This window comes from Argentina silus (genome assembly GCF_951799395.1).
Source record: "Argentina silus genome assembly, chromosome: 7".
NCBI lineage: Eukaryota > Metazoa > Chordata > Actinopteri > Argentiniformes > Argentinidae > Argentina > Argentina silus.
The window spans coordinates 2,076,228-2,103,718 of record NC_139661.1 but is presented as its reverse complement, the minus strand read 5'-3'; the positions used below and the strand labels follow the sequence as shown (position 1 = coordinate 2,103,718).

Below are 27,491 nucleotides of genomic sequence, written 5' to 3'. Positions count from 1 at the left end.
TATGTGACATAACTTTAGCTGTAGCTAAGTGCTTGGTTTGTAATGATTGACATTTATAGGAGATTGATGCAGTTTGAGTAGAATATAGTAAGCAATTAGACATTGAAAACCCCCAAGTCCTGTTTGTTTTGTTTTGTTTCATTTCACAAACGCCTCACTAAAGGCAGGCATCACCATAATGTAGTGTATGAAAATGTCATGAAAATATTGAAACTTCAGTTATGTCAGACTTGGATCAAATAGCCATACTTAGTATTTGACCTAGGTCTGATGTGTATCGAAGCAGTGTCAGCCAGGTCCTAAACAATGCAGTGAAGGAATGAACTATAGAAGGATAGACTCATTCCTACTGTAGGCTTTATCCCTGGATTTAACATCAGTCTGTTGTTGATATGTATTTCACCGCTCCTGATGGATTAAGGTTACATGCTTAAATGACATGTCTTTATACCTCCCCCACTCTCCAGTCCAGGCCTCTGATTCAGATATAGGACAGTGTCAGAACAGGCTTGAGAGTGATTCCGCTTGCATTACTAGCTTAGCCTTTTTCTTCTGGTTTCAGTAGGTATGGAATTAATGTTTTGATGTTAGCAGTCTTGCATGTTGTCTTTCGGGCCTTTGAGCCCACCTCAAGTACAAATGGGAAACACAATCCTGTATTTGATTACCTATACTAGTCTGAAGAACAGGCCACATGCATCTCGTCATTTCCCTCATTGCTATTTTGCTATAGCATATTAAATTAATCTAGACATATTACAGAGTTACTTAATGTATACATGTTCTATGATTGAACGACATGTTTCCTGTTATCATCTCTGAAGTGCCTCATCTAACAAGACGTGAATTTTAGTGAATATTCTGGGTCAAATACTTATGTGAAGTACTTTGTGTGCTTTATATAGCTGGGAGTTTGCACTTTTGAGACTATTACTTTGAACTGTTGTACTAATTTAATTGTAGGCTAATTTATTCAAGCAAAGCTCAAGTATTTGTCATAATGTATTTTGATCCAGGTCTACTTTGTGTGCACAAATACGCACTATCATCCGTCCTCTCCAAGAGGCAAGGTTTCTCCCAATGTTGAAGTGGAGAGGAGAGAAGATAGATGGCACCACAAAGCCCTAGCTTATTTGGAGCCCAAGCCTTGGTTTGTAATTTCACTGTGGTTCCCTGCTAGCTGGCGTGTCTAAATGTGCCTGAGATGTGGTCTGAGAGGACTTCTCTGTCCCTGGTTCAGTGGAGACGTGAAGGATCTGTCCAGTTCCATCACTTCAAGTCAGCTGCAGAGGGAATCATGCTCCAAATACTTTTAATGGGGCACTGTAGCAATGTTAAAGGGATAGTTTGCCCACATTAATTAGCCTCAACTTGTGCATATGTTTTGCCTCATCTTGTGACTGGGAACTTGGAAATTAAATGTTTTAAAATGTGTGATGGTTTACGTAGCTACAGATTAGCATTAGCAACCAAACAATGGGAGTCTAGATAGGACCCCTGTTAGCATTCTAAATCCTAAGTAACTCTGAAGTCTTACTATTGATTCTGTAATCTTGGTTGGGTTGGGTATTCATTACCCACTAATCAAAATGCGTAAGTCCTCGGCAGAGCTCTATACTGTTAATAAGTATCAGAGTAACTGTACCAATTTCCATGCTTTAATCTGCCGTGTAATGTTTTTTTTTTTGTTAAGGCACTGGACTATAAGGCTGAAAGTGGATAACAGCTCCAGTGCCCTGCTTAAGTAATGGGACAGTGAAGCATTTTCTTTTCTTTTGGCTTTGTAGACTAAAAATTATTTGTCGTTAGATTGCCTGGGGCCTTAGTTGAACTGTACTGCTCCCTCGGTTCTGCTACCCAAGAAAGAGGGCAATACTAATGTGCCCTGCGTAACATTTACATTTACATTTATGGCATTTAGCAGACGCCTTTATCCAAAGCGACTTACAACAAATACATTTGTCGAAGTGAGTGAATCATCTACCCATCAGTCATCTTAAGAAAAAGCAATCTATGCTAGGACCAGGGGCTATTGGCAGTCACAATGCTAGAAGAAAGGAAGATTTTTTATTTTATTTTAATAGGACAGTGAAGCATTTTTTCTTCTTTTGGCTCTACACACCAAACGTTTGGATTTGAAATCAAACAATTACTATGAGGTTAAAGTATAGATTCTCAGCTTTTGATGGTATTTGTGTACATATTGGTTTCACTATTAAGAAGGAAGCTGTAATGAGGCTGAAAAATCTGAAAGAAAATCTGAAACATGGCCAAAACCTTAGGCTTGCCAAAATCAGCAGTTTTTATACTTTAACCTCACAGTATTTGTTTGATTTTAAATCCAAACTTTTGGATTTTAGAGCCAACAGAAGAAAAAATGCTTCACTGTCCCATTACTTACACAGGGCACTGTAGTTGGAGGTAGCTCAGCATTGCTTCCTCAGACATACCTGAAAAATCTTGCACCAGTATGACAACAGCCCAAACCTTTGTGGTACTGTGGCTATAATATATTGAATATTGTTGAGAGTAGCATATCAGATATTCAACATCTGTCTCATAGTATCTAGGGCTATTATGGACTACTAGCATGTCCATGCCATCTGTTTACAACTGTGCTTCCAGGTAGCAGTTTTCTGGAGAAACAGATATGGGATTAGTTTAACCTACCCATTGTCATAATTGTAACCATTTTTTTGGGAAAAGCAAACTTGTGTCTAGGGTCAGTCCTATATATGATTATAAAACAGCCTTCATAAGAATGTCAGTAGCTGCTTCGTATGGTTATAAACACCAGACATTAGAATGTCAGTGTTGTATGTGGTTTGTACAGTGATGATAGTTGTACATTGGAGTGCTACTGGTTAATTGTGTGCTTGTGATTGTTCAGCATGCTAGTGGTTAGTCATTTCTAATCCTTTAGAAAGTGCTCTATACAGTTATTATCCCCAGAATGTGCCTTGCAGTGCATCTGTGTTTGTATAATGGTCACCTATAAGAATTTGTGGTTTCTGGCCCTATAATCACCATAGTGTATGTTGGCACATTATCAGTTAATATGGCTATAATCCCTCTATACACTGGAAATTGGTTGGTTTGTACATTATACTGTGGTGATACCGTCCTGCCCCTCCACTTTGTAGCTTTGTAGTTAATGATCCATGATCTCTAGTATGAAACAATATGTGTGATACAGTGCAGCTAAAACTCACCAGGCCACAGATTGATTTAGTTTAATGTGTTTAATGAAGCCTTTGTTTCTAGCCTCTGATGTGGATTTCTATGTTTCTTTTCTCTTTAGGTGAACGTCTGACACTCTGCAGAAACCAGCGTGTGTGTATGTGTTAGTGAACACACACACACACACACACACACACACACAACCTCTTCCCCCATTGCAGTTATCGGATATTTTCCACGCCGATTAGCCCGGAATTCTCTCAGCCAAGCGTCTAATGGCACGTGCTCTCCAGTTACCCCACAGTGTTTAAAGAATTGAGACCAACCTCTCCAAATCTCTTACCCCCCTCCCCTGCTTTTGTTACGAGGTGACATCATGGCTCAGGGGGTGCTGAGCGGAATGGTGGGAGACGCCACTGCCGCCACAGCTCTCGCTCTGACATCCGGGGGCCTCAGAACCTTTTAAGACCCCTGCTAGAGATGGAGGCAGCCCTGTCAGCCCCAGCCCACAAAGCTTCCTGTGTCTCTGTCTGTGCTTGGATTAACTGTTGGCAGCCCCAGCCCCTCTCCCAGCCCGAGCCCTGGTGTCGGTAAAGGGGGCCCCCCAACCCATGATGCAGGGGCGCTCCAGGCAGGCCCAGCCAGGATGCCTATTACTCAAGAGAATGCCCTGAGCCACCTCCCACTGCTGGAGTACTGGCTCGGGGTCCAGACCAGATACCAGGATCAAGACCACTACCAGGACCGGGACCAAGAGCAGTGCCATTACCATGACCGGGACCAAGACTCGTACCAGGAGGGGGACGATGACGCATGCAGCACGGGAAGCGGAGACATGTCCCTGTGCCAGGCCGCCATCCAGAAACTGGTGGAGTACATCCAGCTGAACTTTATCGAGGGAGAGAATGCCCTACCCACCATCCCTTGCAGGGACGGCGTGGATGCTGAGGTGCGAGCCGTGTGCCTGACCAAAGGCCAGAACGACAGCACCGAATTTGGCCTCAGCTTTGGGAACATCCCCATCTTTGGGGACCCTGAGGGGAAGAAGAAGGGAGGGAGGAGGAGGAGGAGGAAGGGTGACCAGGGGCCCATGCTGGACGTGGGGTGTATCTGGGTAACGGAGGTGAGGAAGATGAGCCCTGCGGCGCGGTGTGGGCGGATCAAGCTTCGCGACGAGCTGCTGTCACTGAACGGGCAGCTGATGGTGGGAGTGGATGTCACTGGAGCCAGGTAGGACCCCTTTATGTCAGCTACACTGGCGCTGTTAGAATGTATGTGGCAGGGTTGGGGTCAGTTGAATTCAATGTCAGCATTTATTTTCAATGATTTTTCAATCAACTGAAAAGGAGAGGCTTTTAAAAAAAAAAAAAAAAAAAAAAGTTTACATTTTTGTCTTTTGAATTCCTGAATTTGAATTAAATTCATCCCAACCCTGGTATGTAGTATATATGTTGGCCTAGTATGGTATGTAGTACATATCTGAGAAAAAAAAAAAACTATTAAAAGGGATGGTAGGTTCACACTTAATTTGGTCTGCTTATAAACTGCTTGTTAAGAATGATGAAATACTGTCGTTTGACAACCATGAGTGAGCAATATATATTACATCATTTATATATATATTGATGCGTATAATCAATTCATTTTGAAGACGTGAGGTCTTATACATAATAATACATAATTCATTGAACAGCTTAACAACTTGATATTGTTTTATAAGCACACTTTCAAATATACATCAAATATCAAATATACAAATATACAAATGCAGCATTTGGGGCAGTGAAACATTTTCTTTTCTTTTGGCTCTATAATCCAAGTTTGGATTTTAAATCAAATACTGGGGTTAAAGTAGAGATTCTCAGCTTTTATTTGGTGGCATTTGTGTACTGTACATATTGGTTTCACCATTCAGAAATTGCAACACATTTTAACCATAGTCCCCATATATTAGTGTACCCAAAATAAATGGGACAATTGGCAAGTCAGATATGTTCCATCACATAATTTGTGCAGGCATAAGAGAGCTGTCAATGTCTAGTATTGATTCTAGGCTTTGCATTTGCCTTTGGAGTTTTCTATTGGTGTCTGTCAACATGAGGTGTCAATGAAAGTCAAGGAAGCCATTATTAGGCTGAAAAATCTGAAACCTAGTTGGAACATCATTAAAAATAAAAAAAATAACACTGGTGAGCTCAGCAATCACAAGGCCAGTAGGCCATGGCAGACTTCTACAGTGGGTGACTGAAGAATGCTCACCATAATTAAGAAAAAAACCAAAACAACTGTCCCACAGATCAGGAACACTCTCCAGGAGTTCTGGAGATCTGCAGAATACTTTCCAAGCCAAACTACATACGCTTCACTGCAAGGTACAGACCACTAGTTCACCTCAAAAAGTATGGTCAGGTTACAGTGTGCTAAAAAGTACCTAAAAAGCCTGCAGAGGTCTGGAAAAAGGTCTTGTGGATGGATAAGATGAATATGATCATGTACCAAAGTGATTGCAAGAGGAAAGTTTGGAGACAAAAGGATCTGCCCAAGATTTACAGCATACCACCTCATTTGTGAAACATGGTGCAGGACAAGTTAGGTTTGGGCATGTATAGCTGCCATTATAACTTGCTCACTGATGATTGTAACTGCTAACGGCAGCAGCAGAATGAATTCTGAAGTGTATAGAAACATCTTGTCTGCTCGAGTGCAAGCAAATTTCTCCAAATTCATTGGATGGCGCTTCATCATACAGTAAGACAATGACCCAAAACTTAGCAACTAGGGAGTTTTTCAGGGCCAAAAAGTAGAAAGGTTTTGACTGGCCAAGTCAATATTCAGATTTAAATCCAATTGAACATGCATTTCATTTCCTGATGATAATATTTTAGGCAAATCTCAAAACAAACAACAACTGAAGATGGCTGCAGTACAGGCCTGGCAGAGCATCACCAGAGAAGATACCCAGCGTCTGGTGGGGTCAATAGGTTGCAGACTTCAGGCAGTTGTTGCATGCAAACGATTGTCCACCAAATACTAAACATGAGTGCTTGATTTGGACATTTGATAAATCTGTCCCATTACTTTTGGGTACCCTGAAATAGGGGGACTATGCATACAAATTGGTGTAATTTTGAATGGTGAAACCAATATGTACACTAATATCATCAAATAAAAGCTGAGAATCTATACTTTAACCTCATAGTAATTGTTTGATGTCAAATACAAAAGTTTGGTGTGTAGAGCCGAAAGAAGCAAAAATGCTTCACTGTCCTATTACTTGTGCAGGGCACTGTAGTAGTGTCCTCTTTTTTGGGTAGCAGAGCCTAGGGAGCAGTACAGTTCATCTAACGCCCCAGGCAATCTAACAACAAATCATTTATACTGGGTTAAGCATACACATTGTAGGCTAATCAATTATCACATACACCCACACCCACACTGCTCTGAGGGATAGATACAGTCGAGTCCTTGGTGGCTTTATTGTAACACCTGCTCTGAAAGATCCAGGCCCAAGGAACAGCTGGCCTGGTAGAACAGCACAGCTGTGTGTGTGTGTGTGTGTATGTGTGTGTGTGTGTATGTGTGTGTGTGTGTGTGTGTGTGTGTGTGTGTGTGTGTGTGTGTGTGTGTGTGTGTGTGTGTGTGTGTGTGTGTGTGTTGGGGGGAGAGTGTGTGGGGGGAGAGTGTGTGGGGGAAGAGTGGTAGGATTTAGTGTGTGTGTGTGTTGCGTGTGAGCTGCACACACACAGCCACCCACCCAGGCAGAAATGAAGGGAATGTTTGGGGTTGGATCTAACCATCCATACACTCTCTCTCTCACTCATTACACACACACACCAAACAATCCAGTGGCCTGAACCTACATAGCCCACAAGTATGGAGATAGATTACTGCCAATATTATTGTTAATAAATATAGTACAATTTACTATCCACATACAAACATGTCTTGATTTTTTAATGTTGTAGTAAATTATATTTGTTTAAGGATCATGGTACAGATTTGTCAGTTGTACTCATTTATTTATTTAGAATAATATTGTCAGTAATCTATCTCCATACACAAGGCCTGAGGAATAACTGTCTGTATCAGTGCAGCTTTCTATGTGAAAATAGGACAAAAGAGTTGTTGGCGCGTCTGAGAGCCATGTTAATTAACATTGGCTTGATTCCAAAGTATAGCTTTTACATAAAACATGCTTGAAATCGAAGCAGCAAATATAAAGCACTGGATATCTTATCAACCTTATAGAGGATCATTCTATGCTAAAATTAAACTTTAAAGTATCTATCTGCTGACATTCTCTGAATTGCCTGTGTGTCTTACAGGATGTGAGACCTCAGGGCTTCAAAAGGAGATCGCTGCCAATAATTGCACCTTGTCATCCTTGTGGACAAACAATGTGTGTGGATGTGTTTGGGAGGAGGCACAGAATCCGCCTAAAAGTCTTCCTCCCAAAACACAGAAGGCAATTGGAGGGAGGGAGGGAAGGAAGGAGATTGGGAAGATGTGTTACTGTATTTCTGCAAGCACAGAAGACATTTGGTCATACCCGAACAACAACAGCACTAGCAGTAATCTAAAATAACAGGCTAGTTGGATGCTTGATGAGATGACAATTGGGCTATTGGTGGGGTTGTAAGCTGCTTTACCCCCCTTGTAGGGATGAACACAAGAGCCATACAATACCTCTCTCCAGATAAACTATGCCTCTTTAGGGCCTTGAGACAGATATTGGGTGAGAGGACTCTATTGACTTTTCAATGTATGTTGTTATTGGCAAATGCCCTGAAGGGGAAGTTGTTTCTGCTTTGAGATGGATGAGCACTGGTTGCTTTGTCTTCACCTGCCTAAAGCAGCGTGCACACATACAGCGATTTTTTCTTGAGGTGTTTCTACTCCACTACTCGTAGCGTGCAGCATTTTTGGTGGTGCATATTAGCATGTTCAAAAAGGCTTTGTTTTAACAGCCCTGTGTTCATTCCCAATCAGAATTGGTTGCATTAATGTTGTGTCCTGACTTATTAGCTAATTTACATGCCACAACCTGTGGTAGACTTTACCCAGTTAACTTCTGATTGGTTATCGCCTAGCACTGTTGCGATTAAAAAAAAAAAGGAAAAAAAAAGACCTGGATCCTATTCTGTCTGGTTGCACCGCTAGCCAGAGCGACGTCGTCAAGGGTCGTATCACACAAAGTCTCGCCAAGTCACCATCTCCCATTGACAATGAATGACCACTGGTGGTTTTGTAGTGTTGCATCGCCTTGTGTGTACATAGTTTTAGGTCTAAGCTGATGATGGATGGATTACCATGGATTGCCAGTCTTCTTTCAGCTTGTTCCTGTGGGAGAACCCTGGTGTCATGTTCTTCAATGGGTTCTTCGACAGGGACAAGCTGGAAAACCGTTTTTGGTTCTAGCTAGCACCTTTTTTTTTCGAAGAGTGCATTTGTAAAAGCACTTTTTCAGCACACAAAATGCTCTACATTAAGTTCACTGCCCTAGTTATAATTGAAGAAAAACTCCTGGCCCAACTCTTGGACTCTCTATTTTCCTCTATCTTGTGAAAGATGTCTGTTGTGCAGTCCTCACAAACCTGATGTTCTCATAGACCACAGTAGAGGCCCTGGCTCATTCAGAGTGGGCTGTGGAGAAATTGTCTCGTTGGAGGGGGTTCAAAAGTGCTGGGTTAAGGCCTTGCAAATGAAAAGAGACGCATGATGGAGCGTTTCTTTATCATCAAGTGCTTTTCATGTTAATGGTTTGGGCGAAACCCTTTGGTCCAAAACGCTCGCCACAAAAGTTCCCTCAGTTTAATATGTCTTCTTGTAATTTTTTTTCTTGCCTTCTCTGTATTTTCCCTTTGCTGCCCTGGCCCAGCTTCTGTCTCTGCTTCATGGAAAATAGCTCTGTGGACTTCCTCAAAGCAGCTCCAGCAAAGTGTTAGTCGTCGTGTGGTGTGGATGAGGATGGTTTCAAGAGCTTTACGATGGTAGAGATGGACAATAAACAACGAATTGGGTTGGATGGGTTTAGTGGTATATTTTAACTGTCACCAACAATTCTTTCACAGGTAAAACGTCAGTGGCGAAAGAGAAGATAGATATGCAAAAAATAAACTTAAACTATTCAATCACCTTGCCCACACATTTCTAAAGCAGGTACATTTTACTGCTCTACAGCAACAAGCAAGTCCTCTCAAACCTATTTCTTAGACAGAGCCACATGGTTTGAGATCTCAGGCCAGAAGTACTCTTAAATGTACTGTAAAACATTGTGCATTAGTTCTGTTCATGTGGCTCCAACAACCAACCAACCTCTCTGCTGCTCAGACAGTGTGAGAGATCAAAGGCTTCTATGTTTTAGTACTTGTATTTGGTGTTGTCTTTGAACTCGGATACGTTTTCCCCTCAGAGTCTGACGTCCCATCGGCCAGTAAGCTGCGGTTGGCTGAATATACACACACACACACATGCACACATACACATACACATACACACACACACACAGCGAGAGAGAGACTGAGCAAGACTATCCAGATAGAAAAAGAGAGGAAGAAAGACTGGGCAAGATATTGGGTAAAGGAGAGAGGGGCAAAAGTTGGTGGAAAAACAAAGCAGTCTTTTCTGACTGGGACTGACTGGGTTCTGAACTGGCACTTTTCTCATGGACCTGTGAAAAGGAACCCAGCATTCTCCCCCAACCAGAGAGGCAGCAAATGGTGCTTTCCCACAAAATGGTGACTTAGTCTTCGTCATTAAAATGAGTTAGAGCCTTGTAAAAAGATAGAAGTCCAGCCTCCGATTGAATAATTACTTTTAATCATCTGTTCAAATGCTTTTCTTTTCTTAGCCATTGTGGTCTCAGGACCGCAGATATTTAGCATCAAGTGTGTGACCCTCAGGCAAAAATGACACCTTAAGCTTTACTGGCTTCTCAAAGCCAGACAATTGATTTGTTTTGGATTAGTGGTCCAGAAACACAGTGCTGGAATGGGCTATTGGAAGAGAGGAAAGGTGTGCTTGAGTAACTAGTGTTGTTTGGTTTGACCTTCGTAGTGTCATGTTATAATAATAATAAATGCTAATGCTGACATCATGCCCCACTACTGTACATCCCCTGACTGTAAATTGTGAACCTCATGTTTCCCCACTCGCCCCAATCACGCTCCAATCTAAGCTGCACAACCACAACAACAGACCCCCCGCCCCCAGGACCCCCCAAAGCTGCCCAGTGCCCACAGATGGGACGTGGATTAAACCAGTGCAATCCGGATTGACCGGTATTACCGTCTGGGTGCTGAAGCACCCAGTTTTTTTTTTACCCCAAATTAAATTCCTTTGTATGAGAGGCTTTGGGGTGATTATAAGGACGTTTCCCTAGGCTAGGGGCAGGAAAGTGACAGCCTAAAGTACAAGTTCCTGAAGTGTGGTTTGGTAAAGTAGACTACTGGCAGTGCCTACTTTGAAGGGGTGTGGTAGTAATAGTGGTGGCACTTTGCTTTGACATGCTTATAGGGTGAGACTGGGTCACCAAGACCAAGGTCTCTGTTTCTCTGTGTGTGTGTGTGTGTGTGTGTGTGTGTGTGTGTGTGTGTGTGTGTGTGTGTGTGTGTGTCTCTCTCTCTCTCCCTCTGTTCATTCTTTAAGGAATCTGTGGAATTCGGTGCTCAAATTGGATGGAAGTGAATATATTAACAAGTCACATATTTCTTATTTAAGCGTGCACCATAGAGCTAGTCCTGTACTCCATAGACACTGTAACTCTTTTCCGTTCAGAGAGGGGATCTTTGTGGCGGTAATCGAATCATTCATTGCAGGTGATTGTGGGCCATAACTCCCATTATGAATTATGCCATCACTCCCATTTCAGATAGACATATACAATATACATTTTCTCCCCTTAGAACCTTTCTATTGTAATTCAATTTGGCTTTCATTAGGACGTTGGTATTCTAGATCCTGAACTCCCCTTAGAACTTGCTTGCTTGTGCTCCAGGCAAACATACCTGAGCATACTGGATGAGATTGTGAGGGAAATTAACACTGCTGGTTAAAAGGGATTTATTCTGAAAATGCATACAGTACATTTCTCAATCTCCAATTCATTTTCGCAATGTAAAGGTCTAGACTCTAGAGTGTCATGGTCAGTTTACTTATGTTGAATTGGTTCTCTGTACATCAATATGTGTCCACTAGATGGCCCTATAAGGTGGTACAGTAATTCAGAGATGCTGTCTCTTGTCTCTCTCAAACCTTTGTTGTGGCCTAAAAACAGCAGATTATCTGTTGGGTCACTTCTGCACGCTATTTACAAATCAAATAGTGGATTATTCATATCAAATAACATTGAACAACACACAGAGATGGAACAGTGCTCTATATCTATGGAACAACATTTAACTTAAATTTAAATTGAGATTGAACTCAATAAAGGCACTCATGCTGCAATGCAACAATGCTGTTGAATAGTTCAATCCCAATATGTTTTTGCTCTCTGGTCACTTCGATGCATTCATTTCTGCCATGTGAAATGCATTTCTCCCGGACTACTGTACAGAATCTCAGTTATGAATGATGCTACTGTCCCTGGGACATTTCCTCCCCAAACCTCACACTGGAATTCCTGGAATGTGTAGCTCGGCCGCGGTTAAAGGGCCGGATGGCTAAGGTAATGAACGATCCTGGTGAAATGGAACAGACCAGTGCAAACTATGGTATGGTACAGTAGTACGATATGGCCATTTGCAAACACTTTTATCTAAAGTGACTTATAGTTAACACAGTATATGAATGCCCATGTAAGACACAAACTCCATAACCACAGTGTTGCAGGCAATGTATCCCAAACAATTAAGCCCATGGAATGAAAGTAGTACATATTAGTGTAGATGAAAGAATGGCCATGTTGATTTGAGAAGTAATAGGTCCCAGTAAACAGGTGACACTGTTGTGTCTGATTTAAAGTAATCAATCAATCAATACAATTATCAATCAACTCATTAACTAATCAATCAGACCTTAGAAGGATGCATCTTCACCAGGAAGGATTAGACAATACTTCAAATAAATGTAATAACAATAGTCTGTATGCAACTAAGCCAAAGCTCACAACTCTTCTGTGAACACATTTTCACCCTCTTTGAAATTTCTTCCACCCTCAGTTCAGAATGTTAGTGTACATATCTGATACACAGGCACTATTTATACAGTTTTTGTTTTATATAGCCTTTCCTGTCCAACCTCTATGCTATAGTGTTGACAAAACATTTCTTCCCCACATTGCCCTCAACCTCACATACCCCTCAGCTACATGTACAGGACAAAGTGCTGTCAAGAGTCAAGATTACAAGGTGAAATGCTGAGTGTGGCATTACTCACAAAGAGGAATTATTCTTTCCTCTTGATGACAAAACAGTAGTTTGTTTCAAGTCAAGACACATCAGTGGAATTGTGCAGTACCTTCATTTAATGGATGGGGGGCAGTATAGGTGCAAATAAGGATGGAGATGGAACTCTTCTCCAGATTGTCTGCATGTACAGTTAAATTATGGAATAAGGGCACAAATCTGTCGCTGGTCCATGCTTATATGATGCTATAATACACTGAGCCCATATAGAGTTTAAATTCAGTTTGCAATTATTTGACTCAGTCTGAAAAACATTACTGATTGTAAACTATAAAAATAAAAAGGCTTATCCTTGTATGTTTTGCTATTACACATTCATTCGGTTTAGGCACGTCTACAGCGTCTTTAGACCAAGTGTTAGGCAGTAGCCTTGGCACTATTTTCTTTATATTTTGGATGACTGGAGTTGAATGGATAGAAAATGGGCACACGCGTTCAAGAGCGGCAACTGACTGAAGTCGTAGGGAGGGGCGGGACGTCGACCAGGCAGCGCACCTCCAACACTCCAGTTAGGCAAAAACACACTGGAAAACGGGAGACTGTATTCGAAAATGACAAATCACTATGCCTACATGCGTTAACATTCGATGGAGTGACTTTACACCTACAGCTTTACAACATGAAATAACTTGCTCACCACCTGAGGGACAGTTGGCTCAGAAACGGATGCTGAATGAAGAACTCGTCTCCCCTGGGACATGGAAAGCGCAAATAAACAAACTCGCATGATGATTTGTTGATAGTTTTTGAAGGATATAAACGAAGGCGATAGGTTTTTTTTTAAATTTGTTTTTTAAAAATATATTGTATCAGAGTGTTGTTACATTGTTCCAATGTTTGACTGCCAGCAGGTGATTAAACCAATTATCGAACTCATGGGACTCTGAACCCGACTCAGCTCAGATTAAGCCCTTGTGTCAGCTGGCTGTCAGGGAGAAGTGTACCGAACACCGGGGAACCGCGAGGCTAGAATGTGGTTCACGTGAGAACTTCAGGTACGGTCCGACCACCCTCTATGATGAATGCACTTTTCACAGGCTGAATTTTGTTTTATCATTAATATGTCTGCAGAAAGAGTGGGGTGTTCGCTGATGATACCTTGAGTTTGGACATCTTATTTTTGTTGTTGAGCTACAGTAAGTGAAGTGGATTTACATCCGGTAACAGAATGACGTACCAGAATGACTAAATGGGTCCCCCATAGACATACATGATTTCTGGATTTGATATATCATTTAAAATGATATATAACATAAAAACACAAGAAACATAAAAACTCTTAATTGAATGTGTTTAATGAATGACATGTGGATTTAGTGTCTTTTTCTTCATTATATCAAAATAAAATAGCCTCTGTGTGTGTCTACACATAACATAGCGACTTGTATTTTATTTTTTCCAAATCAGTTTTATGCTGCCAAAAGTGTAAGCTATTTTCTTTTCTCTTTTTCGTATAATGAAGGAAAATACACTGAACCACAAATGTCATTGGTTTAAATCATATTCAATTACGAGTTTTTAATGTTTCTTGTGTTTTGTGAGTTTTTATGAATTTCCCTTATTAATGTTGATAAAATAATTAATTATTGCCTTAATGAGAGTGTATTGTATATGTCTACCTTTGTTTCCCTATTGTAGCTACATTGTCATCTACAGAATGATATTAAAATCACTTAGTCATTCTGTTACTGTCATTTTGTTACCAGATGTAAATCTACTTCACTTACTGAAGCTCAACAACCAAAACATATATTTTCAAACTCAAGATATCATATAATAGCTAACACCCCACTCTTTCTGCAGACATATTTAAATCTTAATTTGGAGCAGATATTTAACAGAGTTTTGTGGAAATCGTTGAAATCTGTGGAGATTGTAGAGTAATTCCGGTACCAAACTTTGAAGCTGTGCAGTTCTTAAAATACATTTTTTGTTTAATTTTCAGTTGGAATTTAAGTTGGAAGTAGTCCTTGTGCATAGAGTTGTATAGTTTGTTAAACTTTGCTATCAAGGGTTTTTGTTTGATATATGTTTGAAAGTGAAATTTTGAGTCCCATCATTCGGTTACCATGGAATTGCCCATATCTTACTCTTAAGTGGGTTTCTGGTAACAGAATGACCCAAAAATATAGACTCTAGCTTTCATTTGGCACCCAATTTGATATGCGTTAATGAATTTCACATTTTAATCCTCATGGGTCCATTTACACAGAACTGCCCATAATCAGACATAGGATAGCCTTGTGGCTCCATCTTTGTTCATGTCCTCATTAATAAACCATTTAAAGGACATTATGATTGTAATAGTCGACTTGTAGGTTTTAGGCATGTCTTGCAATATCAGTACTATAGTTATTACTATACCCAGGGTGCCAAATTAGTCTATAAAAACTATCAAATAAGGAAAATGTTGCTTTAGAAAGGCCAGGTGAAATAGTACAGTATGTCCATATTTCTTATTAGATACCTCAGTTTCTTGATATTCATTTCAGGGATTCATAATTGGCTGTTAGTAAGAGGAGATTAGGTGCCCCATGAGGTAAATGTATGCTGTTTGTTGTCCTATCATATGAAGATTGCATCCTGTTGTTGCACTCCCTGTGTCTAATGGATGACAGGTGCTAATGAGAGACCAATGCATGAAAGGTGTCCTCCTATATGCGTTTGCTCTATTTCTGTCCTTGGCTCCCTCCGGTGTATGACAAAACGAAGGGTGCCAGTGGTGAGGTAATTGAGGTCAATCCGTCTTAACCTACTCTCGCAGGTACTACCTCAGTCTATATTTAACCTCACTCTCTGACTCGAGTTGTTGCACATTATTGCAAAACAAAAGCTGGATGGTGAAAGACTAGACTAACCTAAAAAACCCTGACTTTCAATGTCAGATATAGTTGTAAGTATCGGGATCTAAGAATGAACAAGAACCCTAACAACCCTAACCCTAACAAGATCGTTAACAGAATGCTTAGGGACTGATGATGAATGGTCCAAAAGGTTATGACTGCCTTAGCGTTAATAGGTTTGTCTTTATACAGTCATGAGAAAAAGTTAGGACACCCCCCAAAATATTAAGTTATTCTCTTAAAAATATGGACATATCAATATGTTATCTTCTTTCTAACAATGTCTATAGATAAAGGGGATGTAATTGAACAAAAAACTATGAAAATGTAACTTTGTAATCATTTATTTAACGACAAATTAACAATAATGCCAATTCCTACTGAGGAAAAAGTTAGGACACCCTATGCCCTAATAGCTAGTATTGCCCCCCTTGGCTGAAATAACCTCAATTAGACGTTTCTTATAACTGTCTACAGGTCTCTGACATCAATTGGGAGAAAGTTTTTCCCACTCCTCCTTGCAGAATTCTTTCAGCTGTGTGATGTTCGAGGGGTGTCTTGCATGCACAGCCAGTTTCAAATCAATCCACAGCATCTCAATAAGATTAAGATCCGGGCTTTGACTTGACCATTCCAGAACTCTCAATTTATTTTTCTTGAGTCATTCCTTGGTAGATTTACTGGAATGTTTTGGGTCATTGTCATGTTGCATGGTCCACATCTGCTTCAGCTTCAACTTTCGGACAGATGGTCTCACATTTTCCTCAAGCACCCTCTGATACAATACAAAATTCATAGTGGATTCTATGATGGTGAGCTGACCAGGCCCTGCTGCAGAAAAGCAGCCCCAAACCATGACATTTCCACCCCCATGCTTCACAGTTGGTATGAGGTTCTTGTTCTCAAATGCTGTCTTGGTTTTGCGCCAAACATGTCTACTCTTACTGTGCCCAAATAGTTCAACTTTGGATTCATCTGTCCAAAGCACATTGTTCCAGAAGTTCTGGTCTTTCTCTAGGTGTTCTCTGGCAAACTTTAGTCTTGCCCTGATGTTTTTTTTTGACAGCAGGGGTTTCCTCCTTGCACACCTCCCATGTAATGCAAACTTGTTCAGTCTCTTTCTTATGGTGGATGCATGTACTTTGACATCAATTGTGGCAAGAGATACCTGTAGGTCTCGTGATGACATTCTGGGATTGTTGGAGACTTCTTTAAGCATCTTTCGGTCAGCTCTTATGCTGAACTTGCTTGGGCGGCCTGACCTGGCCATGTTGGTGGTGGTTTTAAATGTTCTCCACTTGTAAATTATTTTCCGGACAGTGGAATGGCCAATTTCGAATAGTTTGGAGATCTTTTTATATCCCTTCCCAGACTCATATGCATCTACAATTTTTCTTCTGAAGGCCTCAGAGAGCTCTTTTGATCTCGCCATGGTGATGCAACTCACTTCAACAATCAAGAGCAAACCAAACTAAATATCTGAGGTTTAAATAGGACAGGCTCCTCCAAAATCCTCTGTAACGATGTTCTAATCATTTGCACCTGATGTGGTGCTCTTTATTATAATTTTAGGCATTTTAAGTGGAACTAAATGTAGGGGTGTCCTAACTTTTTCCTCACAAGAAGATTGCATTTCTATTAATTACATTTTACCAATAATTTTTTAAATAATTTGTTTCAGTTGTATTTGTTTAGTTATATTACCTCAATTTTTCAATATTGTTCAAATGAATATCAAATGTCCATATGTTTGAATATGTTGAAGAAGACAAAGGTTTTCATAGGGTGTCCTAATTTTTTCTCATGACTGTAGGTGGACATCCTTTATATAATTTCTGATCTGACCTGCACTCTGCATGTCTCAAAGCTGAACAGCTAAGAGAAGTGTGCTACTTCCTACAATCTGGGCAGCGTGTAAAGTGAGATTATGAATCTACTTGCATTTGAGTCACAGTAGCATGCTATGATGTAGCCTGTGAAAAATACCGTAGGATGCTCCCAGGATACTACACAAGTGACACTGGATTCTGGGAAGCCGATGTGAGCGGTCATGCTTTTGTGAATACAAACAAATTTATCGGATGCACTGGTGGTAGTTTTACCTGGAAATAGAAGATGGTTGAAGCATCTAGACACGCTTTGCCTTGTGTAGTAGGCAGCTTACCTGCTTCTTTATTCACTTCAGTCAGTGGACAGATATCATATACTGTACACCCATAAGTATAATCATGCTGACGCTAATTTGCCTAAACCAACCATCACATGGTAATTTTCTAGTATAAATTTCAACATATTGTGATTTGCTAGTAAACACTGGAGTCTTTGTAAGAACATACGTAGATTCCTGGTATGTTGTAAACCACAAACCGTTGTGGTTCACGTGCTCGTCACACTGTATAAATACTGTCACTATCACTGTCCACTGTCAGTGTTGTTTGTTTACTACAGTATCTGGTGTAGAGGTGGAGAGCCACCTGCTCTATTGGTCACGGTAATCTCAGGCAGACATATCTGGCATGAATGCCTGTTAGCTGTTATCTCGATCACTTACTTTTTGTATGGCTTTATGGCGTCTCTGCCAAATGCTCACAATGGCATGGTGTAATCCATTCTATTCTATGCTCACTAATAATTAAGTGAAGGTATTTCCTCAGTGACATCCTGATAATGTTGAGCGCTTCTATCTATGAGTCTTGTGTAATCTATGGCTGACATCATGTGCCTCACTGACAATTGTCTGAATTCAAGATTGTCTGTCATTGTTACAGCTATAGATAACTTTGTTCAGAAGAAAAACATTTATTGGTTTTACTTTGACTCGAGCTCAACCCAGTCTTTTACATTTTGGAACTGGCATACTCTCATATTAACAAATGGCCAACAATAGAAATCTTCAATCTGAGAGACACAAAAAATTGTTGGTATTTTAGTTGGGTTCATATTATGGTGATGCCTGGGGGTGCAGGACCCACCTATCACAACACAGGCCACCCCCATAAACACTGAAATGTTGACGTGGGCAGAAACCATACACTTTGAGAATAATAGTGTTAGTCCAGCCCATTGTTTTAGGGCACCCACAAATCGATGCATACAGAGCCCTACATTTTCAAGGCAACTGGCCTTTTTGGATGTGTTTTCTCCCCCTTCATCCCACTTCTCTACAAAGTGAGGATCTAAATGGCCTCTAGGAAGGAAGGACACAGGCACTGAGCAAACATGGGGATCGGTGTTGTCTGAGGGCAAGATTGTCTGCTTTCCGATCAGAGCCTTTTCCAAATGCATTCCCAGAGGGAATTGTGGTAGGCACCATTTCCCTGAGTACTGAGCGAGGTAGTTCCTTTAGTTGGTTCCCCCACCACGCTCTGGAATGCCTTTACTAGGGCTCCAATGAGGGGATGGTGGCCATACATTAAGTCTTGGGAAGAAAAGATAATTGATTGTCTCAGAGCTTCCTGCAGGGGTGCTGCAGGCCCTGTCTAGCTTTGTATTCACTATTTAATACAATTTTGCTTGTGTTTGTTTGTGTGTTGAAGTTCTCATCTTTAACTAATTTGTACCAGTTTTATCCTCAGGAGAGTCATTCTGAAGTGGTATTCTGAATTGTTCTGTGAAAGACTAGAGACAAATAATTGTCAGTAAACAGACATTTGCCTTTTTTTGTAAAGTTATAAGTTTGCTCAGGATTGTTTAGGATAGTTTCATGAGAGAGAGAGATCAGTAACAAAGGCATTCAGCATATAAAACTGTAATCTGTCACATTAATTTGTGCAATTTTAGTTTGCATCCCTCAACAGTAATGAAGTTTCGCAAGGGTAGTTATCTCAATTGTACTTTCCTTGAACTCTTTCTATGTTGTTCTCATTTCGTATTCCCTGTCTGATCCTTGCCTTCTGCGAATCAACTCATTTGTTGCATTTCTTCTCTTCTTCACTTCTTGCCAGTAGTGTTTTTCAGATTTAAGCTGAAGCTTTTCTCCAACAGCTACAGCCCTTTCCCCAAGGTACAAGTTTGGTTTTAGGAAAAGCTTCCAAAGCCCCCAGAAAGGCCAACTGAGACTTGGGCTCACAGAATTGTCCTAGGAATGAGAGGGAGCCTTCATTAGTATTTGCAATGGTAATTAAGGTCAGTGTGACAGGTATATGGCTCCATGTAATGTCATTTAGCTGCAGTTTTGAAAAGTTGTCCATTTCCCCTGACCATTTGACATGGACCACAGTAGCTGTGGTCTCTTACTTGAGTTTAGTTTCAAACATTAATGCCCTGTTCACGTCCTATTTCAGTTTTCATAAATATGCCTTATAAAGTTGGAGCAACGAGTTATGTCCTTCAAAAACCTGACAAAAACATTACATATTCTCTGCCTCTGTTCATACCCCTGCATTTTGTCTCCTTTCTACCCTTCTTTGAGTAATTTGGGCAGCATTTTACCCTGTGAACTTACACTATGGAAAGCTTGCACAGTGTGGGAAATGTCTAATTAAGTGCTTGTTTGGATGGATTAGTTGAAAAGATAAACATGTTTTCCCACTAATGTTTATCCCATGCTGTAAACTCTAAGGCACTTAACCAAATTTTCAGTTTTTCTAGGAAATCTTATGAAATGTAAACCAACCATGGACAATATGGTGTGGTAGCGGTACAAAATGGAAGCAAGGAATGTCACGTTTTTCACTAAGAACGAATTTTAGAAGGTAGCTAAAGTGAACACAGAGCAAACCTGCTACTTTGTTCAGCATGCCCACACAATATACCATTGCCGGTAACTTAATGATCAGATTTGTCACTACAAATCATCATAAAAAGCACAGTACGTGATCCCGGTGTGGTTGTGGGGATTCTGGGCCAAGAAAGCAAAAGTTCCTCCTCATCTCCAACAGATGAACAGATGCAACACTTCCCTCCTTTGGCAGGATCACTGGGGTAATGTCTGTTTCCAGACTGAAATATCTTAAAGGCAGAGTGCTTTCTGCCCCCCTCAATCTATTGAGTAGTGCTTCTGAGAAATCAAAGAAGTGCATGAATAATATCACTCTGTTATGATACTACTACCTAAACCAACATCCAAGTACAGCATGGATCAACTGATATGCTGTGGCTAAACGTGACAAAGCAGTTTCACAGTTTTGGGATTTTGTTGTATTTTTATCTAGTTGAGAAAGGATTTGCAACTTCATGATCTCTGGGAAGTGCACAGATGTTTTACACATGTGCTCTGTTTATTTCGACCCAGCCAGGAGCCGTGGGAAAGCTATCTGATTGACAGGTATGAGTATCCCACTACCAAGCCCAAGCTTGTGCTCCTCCATTGACTCGTCTTGAAACTCTGCTTTGAGGATCAAGCTTGCCTTGCCTTCAAGCATGGTGCCCTGTAAACAGAGGTTGAGGTAATCAACAGAGACTGAGCTAAATCTGATCTCTGTATGTTGGACTACAAATCATCCTTGCAAAGATCTCCACTTTTCCAAGTGTCCAGGAACACATTTTTCCTAGGTTTACCTACCAATGTGTGGGCTGTGAGGACTAAACTATTCATTGGCTTGTGAGCTATGTGCTAAAAACCTGACCATGAAGCCAATTTGGTGTATTTGGATCCCTCTTATCCCCTTCTGTCTGTTAGTAGGGAATAGTTGAACCAGGCCCCTTAGTCTGTTGTTTGCTTTTTACTGTGGCCCATTAGCTTTTACAACAGCTGAATTCCTTGTCTGCCTGCCAGCGCTGAGATCACATTTGTTTTTCTTCTTGTTTGGTCTTTATCAGATGCTGATTTGTGTTGCGAATGCTCAGAGAGCAGAAGTTCGAGACATTATCCTACTTAGCATGCAACCCCCCTGACCTCCCTCTCCAGTCTTCTTTGTGGTAATAGAGAACATGTGGAGGTTTTGGGAGATGGTGTCAGCAGTTGGATTAAGGACCTCCCTCATAGCAGCCAAGCACCCATACATACACCTGCTCTTTGTAGACCATGGAGCTTTATCCTTTTGTGGAATAAATGTCTGCACAGCAACTAAGTATCATGTTAGCTTGTTATGCATCACAGTCACTAAGCACAATATTAGCTATGCTTCCCAATCCTGGTGTAGTATTATGCACTCACTTTACTCTGATGATTCAAAAAGGCTTCAGAGAACCAGGGTTACAAACCATAACCTAAAGGTTTTTTTCTGATTGGGCACAAAATGTGTGTTTTTTAAAATGTTATTTGTCTATTGACAGGAGGGTCATACCTATATTCCCATAGACTTCTCATATCTCCTTATGTTTCAAGTCTGCCTCTCCTCGGGTGTAGTGGGAATAACAGGCTCAGATAGAGTAAGTCCTCTATGAGTTATGAAATACTTTTGAGATTTGTTTGATGAAAGTTTATTTTGGTCTGTGTGACCAAAAACTTTAGTTCCCAGTAGGCAGAGCAGAAAACACAGTAATGTAGAGAAAGAGGTATGTGTTTGAGAGGATTCTTGCCTAATCTCTAAATACCACAGGGATATAACCACCTTAAACAACACAACAGCTTACAGAAGTGGGATGGAGTGGGACGATGGAACAAAATAAGTTCTTTACGTAACAGTTTCAGACGAAACATCTGTTATCTAGCATCAGTACTGATTCCTGACTTTTGTACACATTAAAGCTGTTTGATGAAGACCCTCGATTGTATCAAATAGGAACCCAACCCTTTACAAAAACAAATCAAGGTGGTAACATTTATTTTTTACTGCAACTAAAAGTTGAATGGTATTCATTTGGGTCCCTCGAAATTCCTTCAGTAATGATATGAGGTTGTAAGAAGAATTAGTGTTTTAGAGCATACCATCGTTTAATATGAAGGTGTGTCCACTGTTTAAACAAACAAACACACCACACTATTGTATAGTCATGCACAAATTGCTCAGTTGCTGAATGATATCATAGGTGCGTGCCACAACTAGCAAAGGCCCATTAGGTTTGTAGACGGGCACATACAGTACCAGTCAAAGGTTTGGACACACCTTCTCATTCAATGGTTTTTCTTTATTTTTTATTATTTTCTACATTGTAGATTAATATTGAAGACATCAAAACTATGAAGGAACACATATGGAATTATGTAGTCAACAAAAAAGTGTTAAACAAACCAGAATATGTTTTATATTTTAGATTCTTCAAAGTAGCCACCTTTTGCTTTGATGACAGCTTTGCACACTCTTGGCAAGGTGTGTCCAAACTTTTGACTGGTACTGTACATCGACACCTAACAGCTATTTTCTCTGGAGGAAAGAGTCATCAATCTAACAATCAAAAGTAATCAATCAAAAGTCTATCAATCTTATAATTCAGGATGATTCACAGCTCATCATTTCATTATTTCATGAGATTTGTATGTCACTTGGATTTGTCCTAATTTTTAGTTTCATGCAGATGGTGTGTAATGTAGGATAACTTATTAGTCCTTTTGTCTTTTTTTTTGTTTTTTGAAGCTCAATATTTTGCTACTGTTTCACTTAAAATGGCACATACTGATTGGGTCAAACATGCCATCTTTTCTTACATTTTCAAAGATAACCAAAAGCATACAGCCTGGAGCAGTGCCTATTATTTTTTTCAAAACATGAAGAGAAACAGAAAAGAAGTGGCAGAAATGGGTCAGGGAGTTGGCATGTTCAATAGGACAAGATAAAGCAAGGAACAGCTACAGTACTTTAAAGTCCAGAAACCCTCTGGTGGCATGCACAGTATTAAAGGAGGTAAACCAGGAAGTTAACAGCAGGGAAGGTGACACTCAACTTCTCTGATCAAATCACTGTGGAGAGTTGGTCCAAAATAACGAGTACGAGTGTCTGCACTACATCCAAAGTGAAATTAAAGTGTGTGACATGTTGTAGTAACTTATAATGAACTTCAAAATAATATTTTGATTGGAATTATTCCATTTTTGAACAATGCATAGAGAACAATGTGGGATGTGGATGTGGGCTCAATTGCATGAAGTGAGGAATGAAGTCTAAGTCATGCATAGACCTGGAATGATAACACAATTGTGATAATAGCAGAATGAAGTGAACTGCTGGACCAACATTACATGGCTTTGATATTCAGCATGTCATACTGTACATAATTTTAATGTATCTTTTAGTTAAGAACATACAGTGCCCTGCGCAAGTAATGGGACAATGAAGCATTTTTTTCTTCTTTTGGCTCTACACTCCAAACGTTTGGATTTGAAATCAAACAATTACAATGAGGTGAAAGTAGAGATTCTCAGCTTTTATTGAAGGAGTTTTCTGTACATGTTGCTATCACCATAAATACATTATAATACTTTTTTGACAGTCCCCCTATTTTAGGCCACTAAAAGTGATGGGACAGATTTATCAAATGTCCAAATTATTTAATGTTTAGTATTTGCTCGACAATACTTTGCATGCAATAACTGCCTGAAGTCAGCGACCCATTGACCCTAACAGACACTGGGTATATTTTCTGGCTAGGCCTGTACTGAAGCCATTTTCAGTTGTTGTTTGTTTTGAGGACATTTTGCCTTAATTCTCCTCTTCAGCAATTTAAATGCATGTTCAATAGGATTTACATCTGGAGATTGACTTGGCCAGTCAACAACTTTCCACTTGTTGCCCCTAATAAACACCCACTATGGCAGTATGTTTTGGGTCATTGTCCTGCTGTATGATGAAGCGCCCTTCAATGAGTTTGGTGGCATTTGCTTGGGCTGACAAGATGTTTCTGTACACTTCAGAATTCATCCTGCTGCTGCCGTCAGCAGTTACATCATCAATTGTCTCATCTGTCCACAAGACCTTTTTCCAGAACTCTGCAGGCACTTTAAGGTATTTTTTAGCAATCTGTAACCTGGTCATCCTGTTTTTGTGGCTAACTAGTGATTTGCACCTTGTAGTGAAGCCTCTGTAGTTCTGCTGGTGAAGTCTTCTGCGCATAGTAGTGTCTGATACATTCACGCCTACCTCCTGGAGAGTGTTCCTGATCTGTTGTACAGTTGTTTTGAGTTTTCTTAATCATGCTGAGCATTCTTCGGTCATCCACTGTAGAAGTCTTCCTTAGCCTACCTGGCCATTTATGATTTTTGAGCTCACTAGTGCTTTAAAAAAAAAAAAAAAGTATGATGTTCCAAATTGTTGATTTTGATAAGTGGCCATGCTTCTGATAGATTTTTTTCTGATATTTCAGCCCCATAATGGCCTCCTTGACTTTCATTGACATCTCTTTGGTCCTCATGTTGACAGACACTAATAGCAGACTCCAAAGGCAAACGCAAAGCCTAGAATCAATACTAGACATTGAGAGATCTCTTATGACTGCACAAATGATGAGACGGAACACACCTGACCAGAAACACCTGTCAAGCCAATTGTCCCATCACTTTTGGTATGCTGAAATAGGGGGACTGCCTAAAAAATGTTGTAAATTGGTGAAACCAATATCTACGGAAATACCATCAAATAAAATCTCTACTTGCTAAACTCATAGTAATTCTTTGATTTCAAATCCAAACATTTGGAGTGTAGAGCCAAAAGAGGAACAAATACTTCACTGTCCCATTACTTACCCAGGGCACTGTATTCCTTTTCGGGAGATAACTGTTTATTGCTAGGGATGGATCTTGAGTTCAGAAACAGCAGTCACCTTTTCACACTACTGTAATGACCATAGCTATTCAGTACTGGCCACAATTCAGGTGTTTTCACATTGTCCTTTTCAGTGCCAAAAACGCAGTTGAATGTTTATATTGTCTGTGCCCAAGGCTATTGCCTCCTGCATGGATACCCACTCTGGTGCTTGTATGAGTTTGTGAGTTTCCCTTTTGTACAGTATTTGAATTACCTACATGTCAACTCTTGTGCCTTCAAGCACATTTATCAAAAATCTCTTGGTAGCCTACACCTTTGGCCTGTCATGAACTGAAAAATGCATTTGCCTCCTACTGCTTGGCATCTTCCTGGTTTCAAGTGTCTCAGTTCTGTCCCTCTATTGACAGTTAAGAAAGTACAGTTGCAAAGAACCTCTTCGAAACCCTTTCATGCTATCCCTTTGGCTATTTATGTACAGTGGTTGATTGTATTATCAGTTTTTAACCAAATGAAAACATAAAAACAACAGAGGTGTATTAAACAGGTTTGATATATTTTTTGATGAACTGCATCCTGTTTTTTCATTCAGTGTCAAGTGATAATGTTACTTGTGTGCCCTGTGTGCTCAGTCATTTTAACAAAATAACAATTTCTGAACATGGTCTACAAAATAGAGGAACATCCTTTTGAAGGCAGATGTTTCTCAGAGACCATCCCTATGATTATGAACTCAAGTATCTTGTAAGTTGAGCTGTCTGTCCATTCATTTCCAATGATGTCATCACAAAGGCTACCCACACCATATAGTTAACTATAGTGTGCCCCATGCATCATCAACAAAGCCTTTTTTTTGGTAAAAGATGGTTGGAATGTTGCTGATAGGATGCACTACGTCAAAGCCCATAATTTCATCTGGTTGATGCAGAATATGTACATAATGTTTTCTCAGTCAGCTGTCCTATAAGTAATGTAACTGTATGTTCATTAGGTATCACATTGCACGTTTACCGAGCCTGCCCTGCCTCCCTTTTGGGCTTGATCATTATTGCTACTAATAGGAGATCTGACTTGAAGGATGCCTGCTAATATTCGTTTTTTTGTATTGTACCTTAAAGTGATGCAACAGAATGAATATATATTTCAGAGACTAGTTCTAAAATGAGCTCTTACAATCAAAAATGGTCCCTGTGATCTGTCAAGAAATTACCTGATTGGACAGAGAGGGGCAAACGGTTTGTTGGCCTTAAACTGTGTGGTCTAAATTGATTAACATTATATCATGAACCTTATAATCAACACTTAAGCAAAAATTTGATAGAAAGAATTAGCGACACAAATCCTGTAGCACCTCTTTAAGACTGTCCATGGAATTTCATTATATATGTGCATTAATCTACCTTTGTAAAACACTACTGAGGGTCTTTGTTTAAACACAATATTGGTTAGTAAATATAACTAACCTTATTCTGGTTGTCATGGTACAGTACAGTATGGTGAATAGATTAATGCTATTTACAAAAGGTTGTAGGTCTGTTTTTCCAATTGCAAAGTATTTGAAAGAAAAGCACCATACCTTTTTTTAACGGCCCCTCAGCACCAGTAGTGTGCCAGGATTCTAATATTAATAATATATTAATATATTCTAATATAACAAATTTGTTGGCGGACCATGAATAGCCTAAATATGATTTTGCTATGGTTGATGTTTTTTTGTGGTTTGTGATAGTTAAAAACAAAGATATTAATTCCAAAATTACATCAACTATTATCCTTGCGTTAAGATGGACTCACTTCAACTTATTGAGTGATTTGTTGATGACATTTTTGCATTTTAGCTCATTTTAAGAGTGACATAGCAAAGGGTCTGAATACTTATGTACATGAGGTATTTCTGTATTTCAATTTTAATAAATTTACTGAAATTAAAAAGAAAATATTAAAACAAATATTTTCACTTTGTCATTCTGGGGTATTGTATGGATTGATGACAAATTATTTTAATTTAATACATTTTAAATTGAGTCTATAACACAACAAAATGTGGAAAAAGTGAAGGGGGTCTGAATACTTTCCGAAGGCACTGTATGTATGCATAGTCACCCTATTTCAGGGTATCCAAAATGTATGGGGTTTATGAAATGTCAAAATTAAGCACTCATGTTTAGTATTTGGTTGACAATCCTTTGCATGCAATAACTGCCTGCGGCCCATTGACCCCACCAGACCCTAGGTATGTTCTCTGATGATGCTCTGCCAGGCCTGTTCTGCAGCCATCTTCAGTTGTTGTTTGCTTTGAGTACGTATCTTAAGTCTCCTCTTCAGCAAATCATATGCAGGTTCAATAGGATTTGAATCTGGAGATTGACTTGTTCAGTCAACAACCTTCCACTTTTTGGCCCTGAAAAACTTCCTAGTTGCTATTTTTTGAGTCATTGTCCTGCTGTGTGATGAAGCACCGTACAATTTTGTATCATTATTTG

At 39.9% G+C, this 27,491-nt stretch overlaps 1 protein-coding gene across 2 annotated transcripts in view; it reads left to right on the top strand.

The window, feature by feature from the left end:
- The first annotated feature begins 3,755 nt into the window (after window positions 1-3,755).
- pdzd2 (PDZ domain containing 2) overlaps window positions 3,756-27,491 on the top strand; it is a 77,779-nt gene continuing 54,043 nt past the window's right edge. Inside the window, exon 1 of one of the 2 annotated variants that reach the window (XM_083673728.1) lies at window positions 3,756-4,410. In XM_083673728.1, the coding sequence (XP_083529854.1) occupies window positions 3,827-4,410 (584 nt within the window). In that variant the 5' untranslated portion in view covers window positions 3,756-3,826. Of the gene's footprint in view, window positions 4,411-13,477; window positions 13,583-27,491 lie in introns of those variants that run through there. The other variant, XM_083673729.1, reaches the window with a different exon arrangement.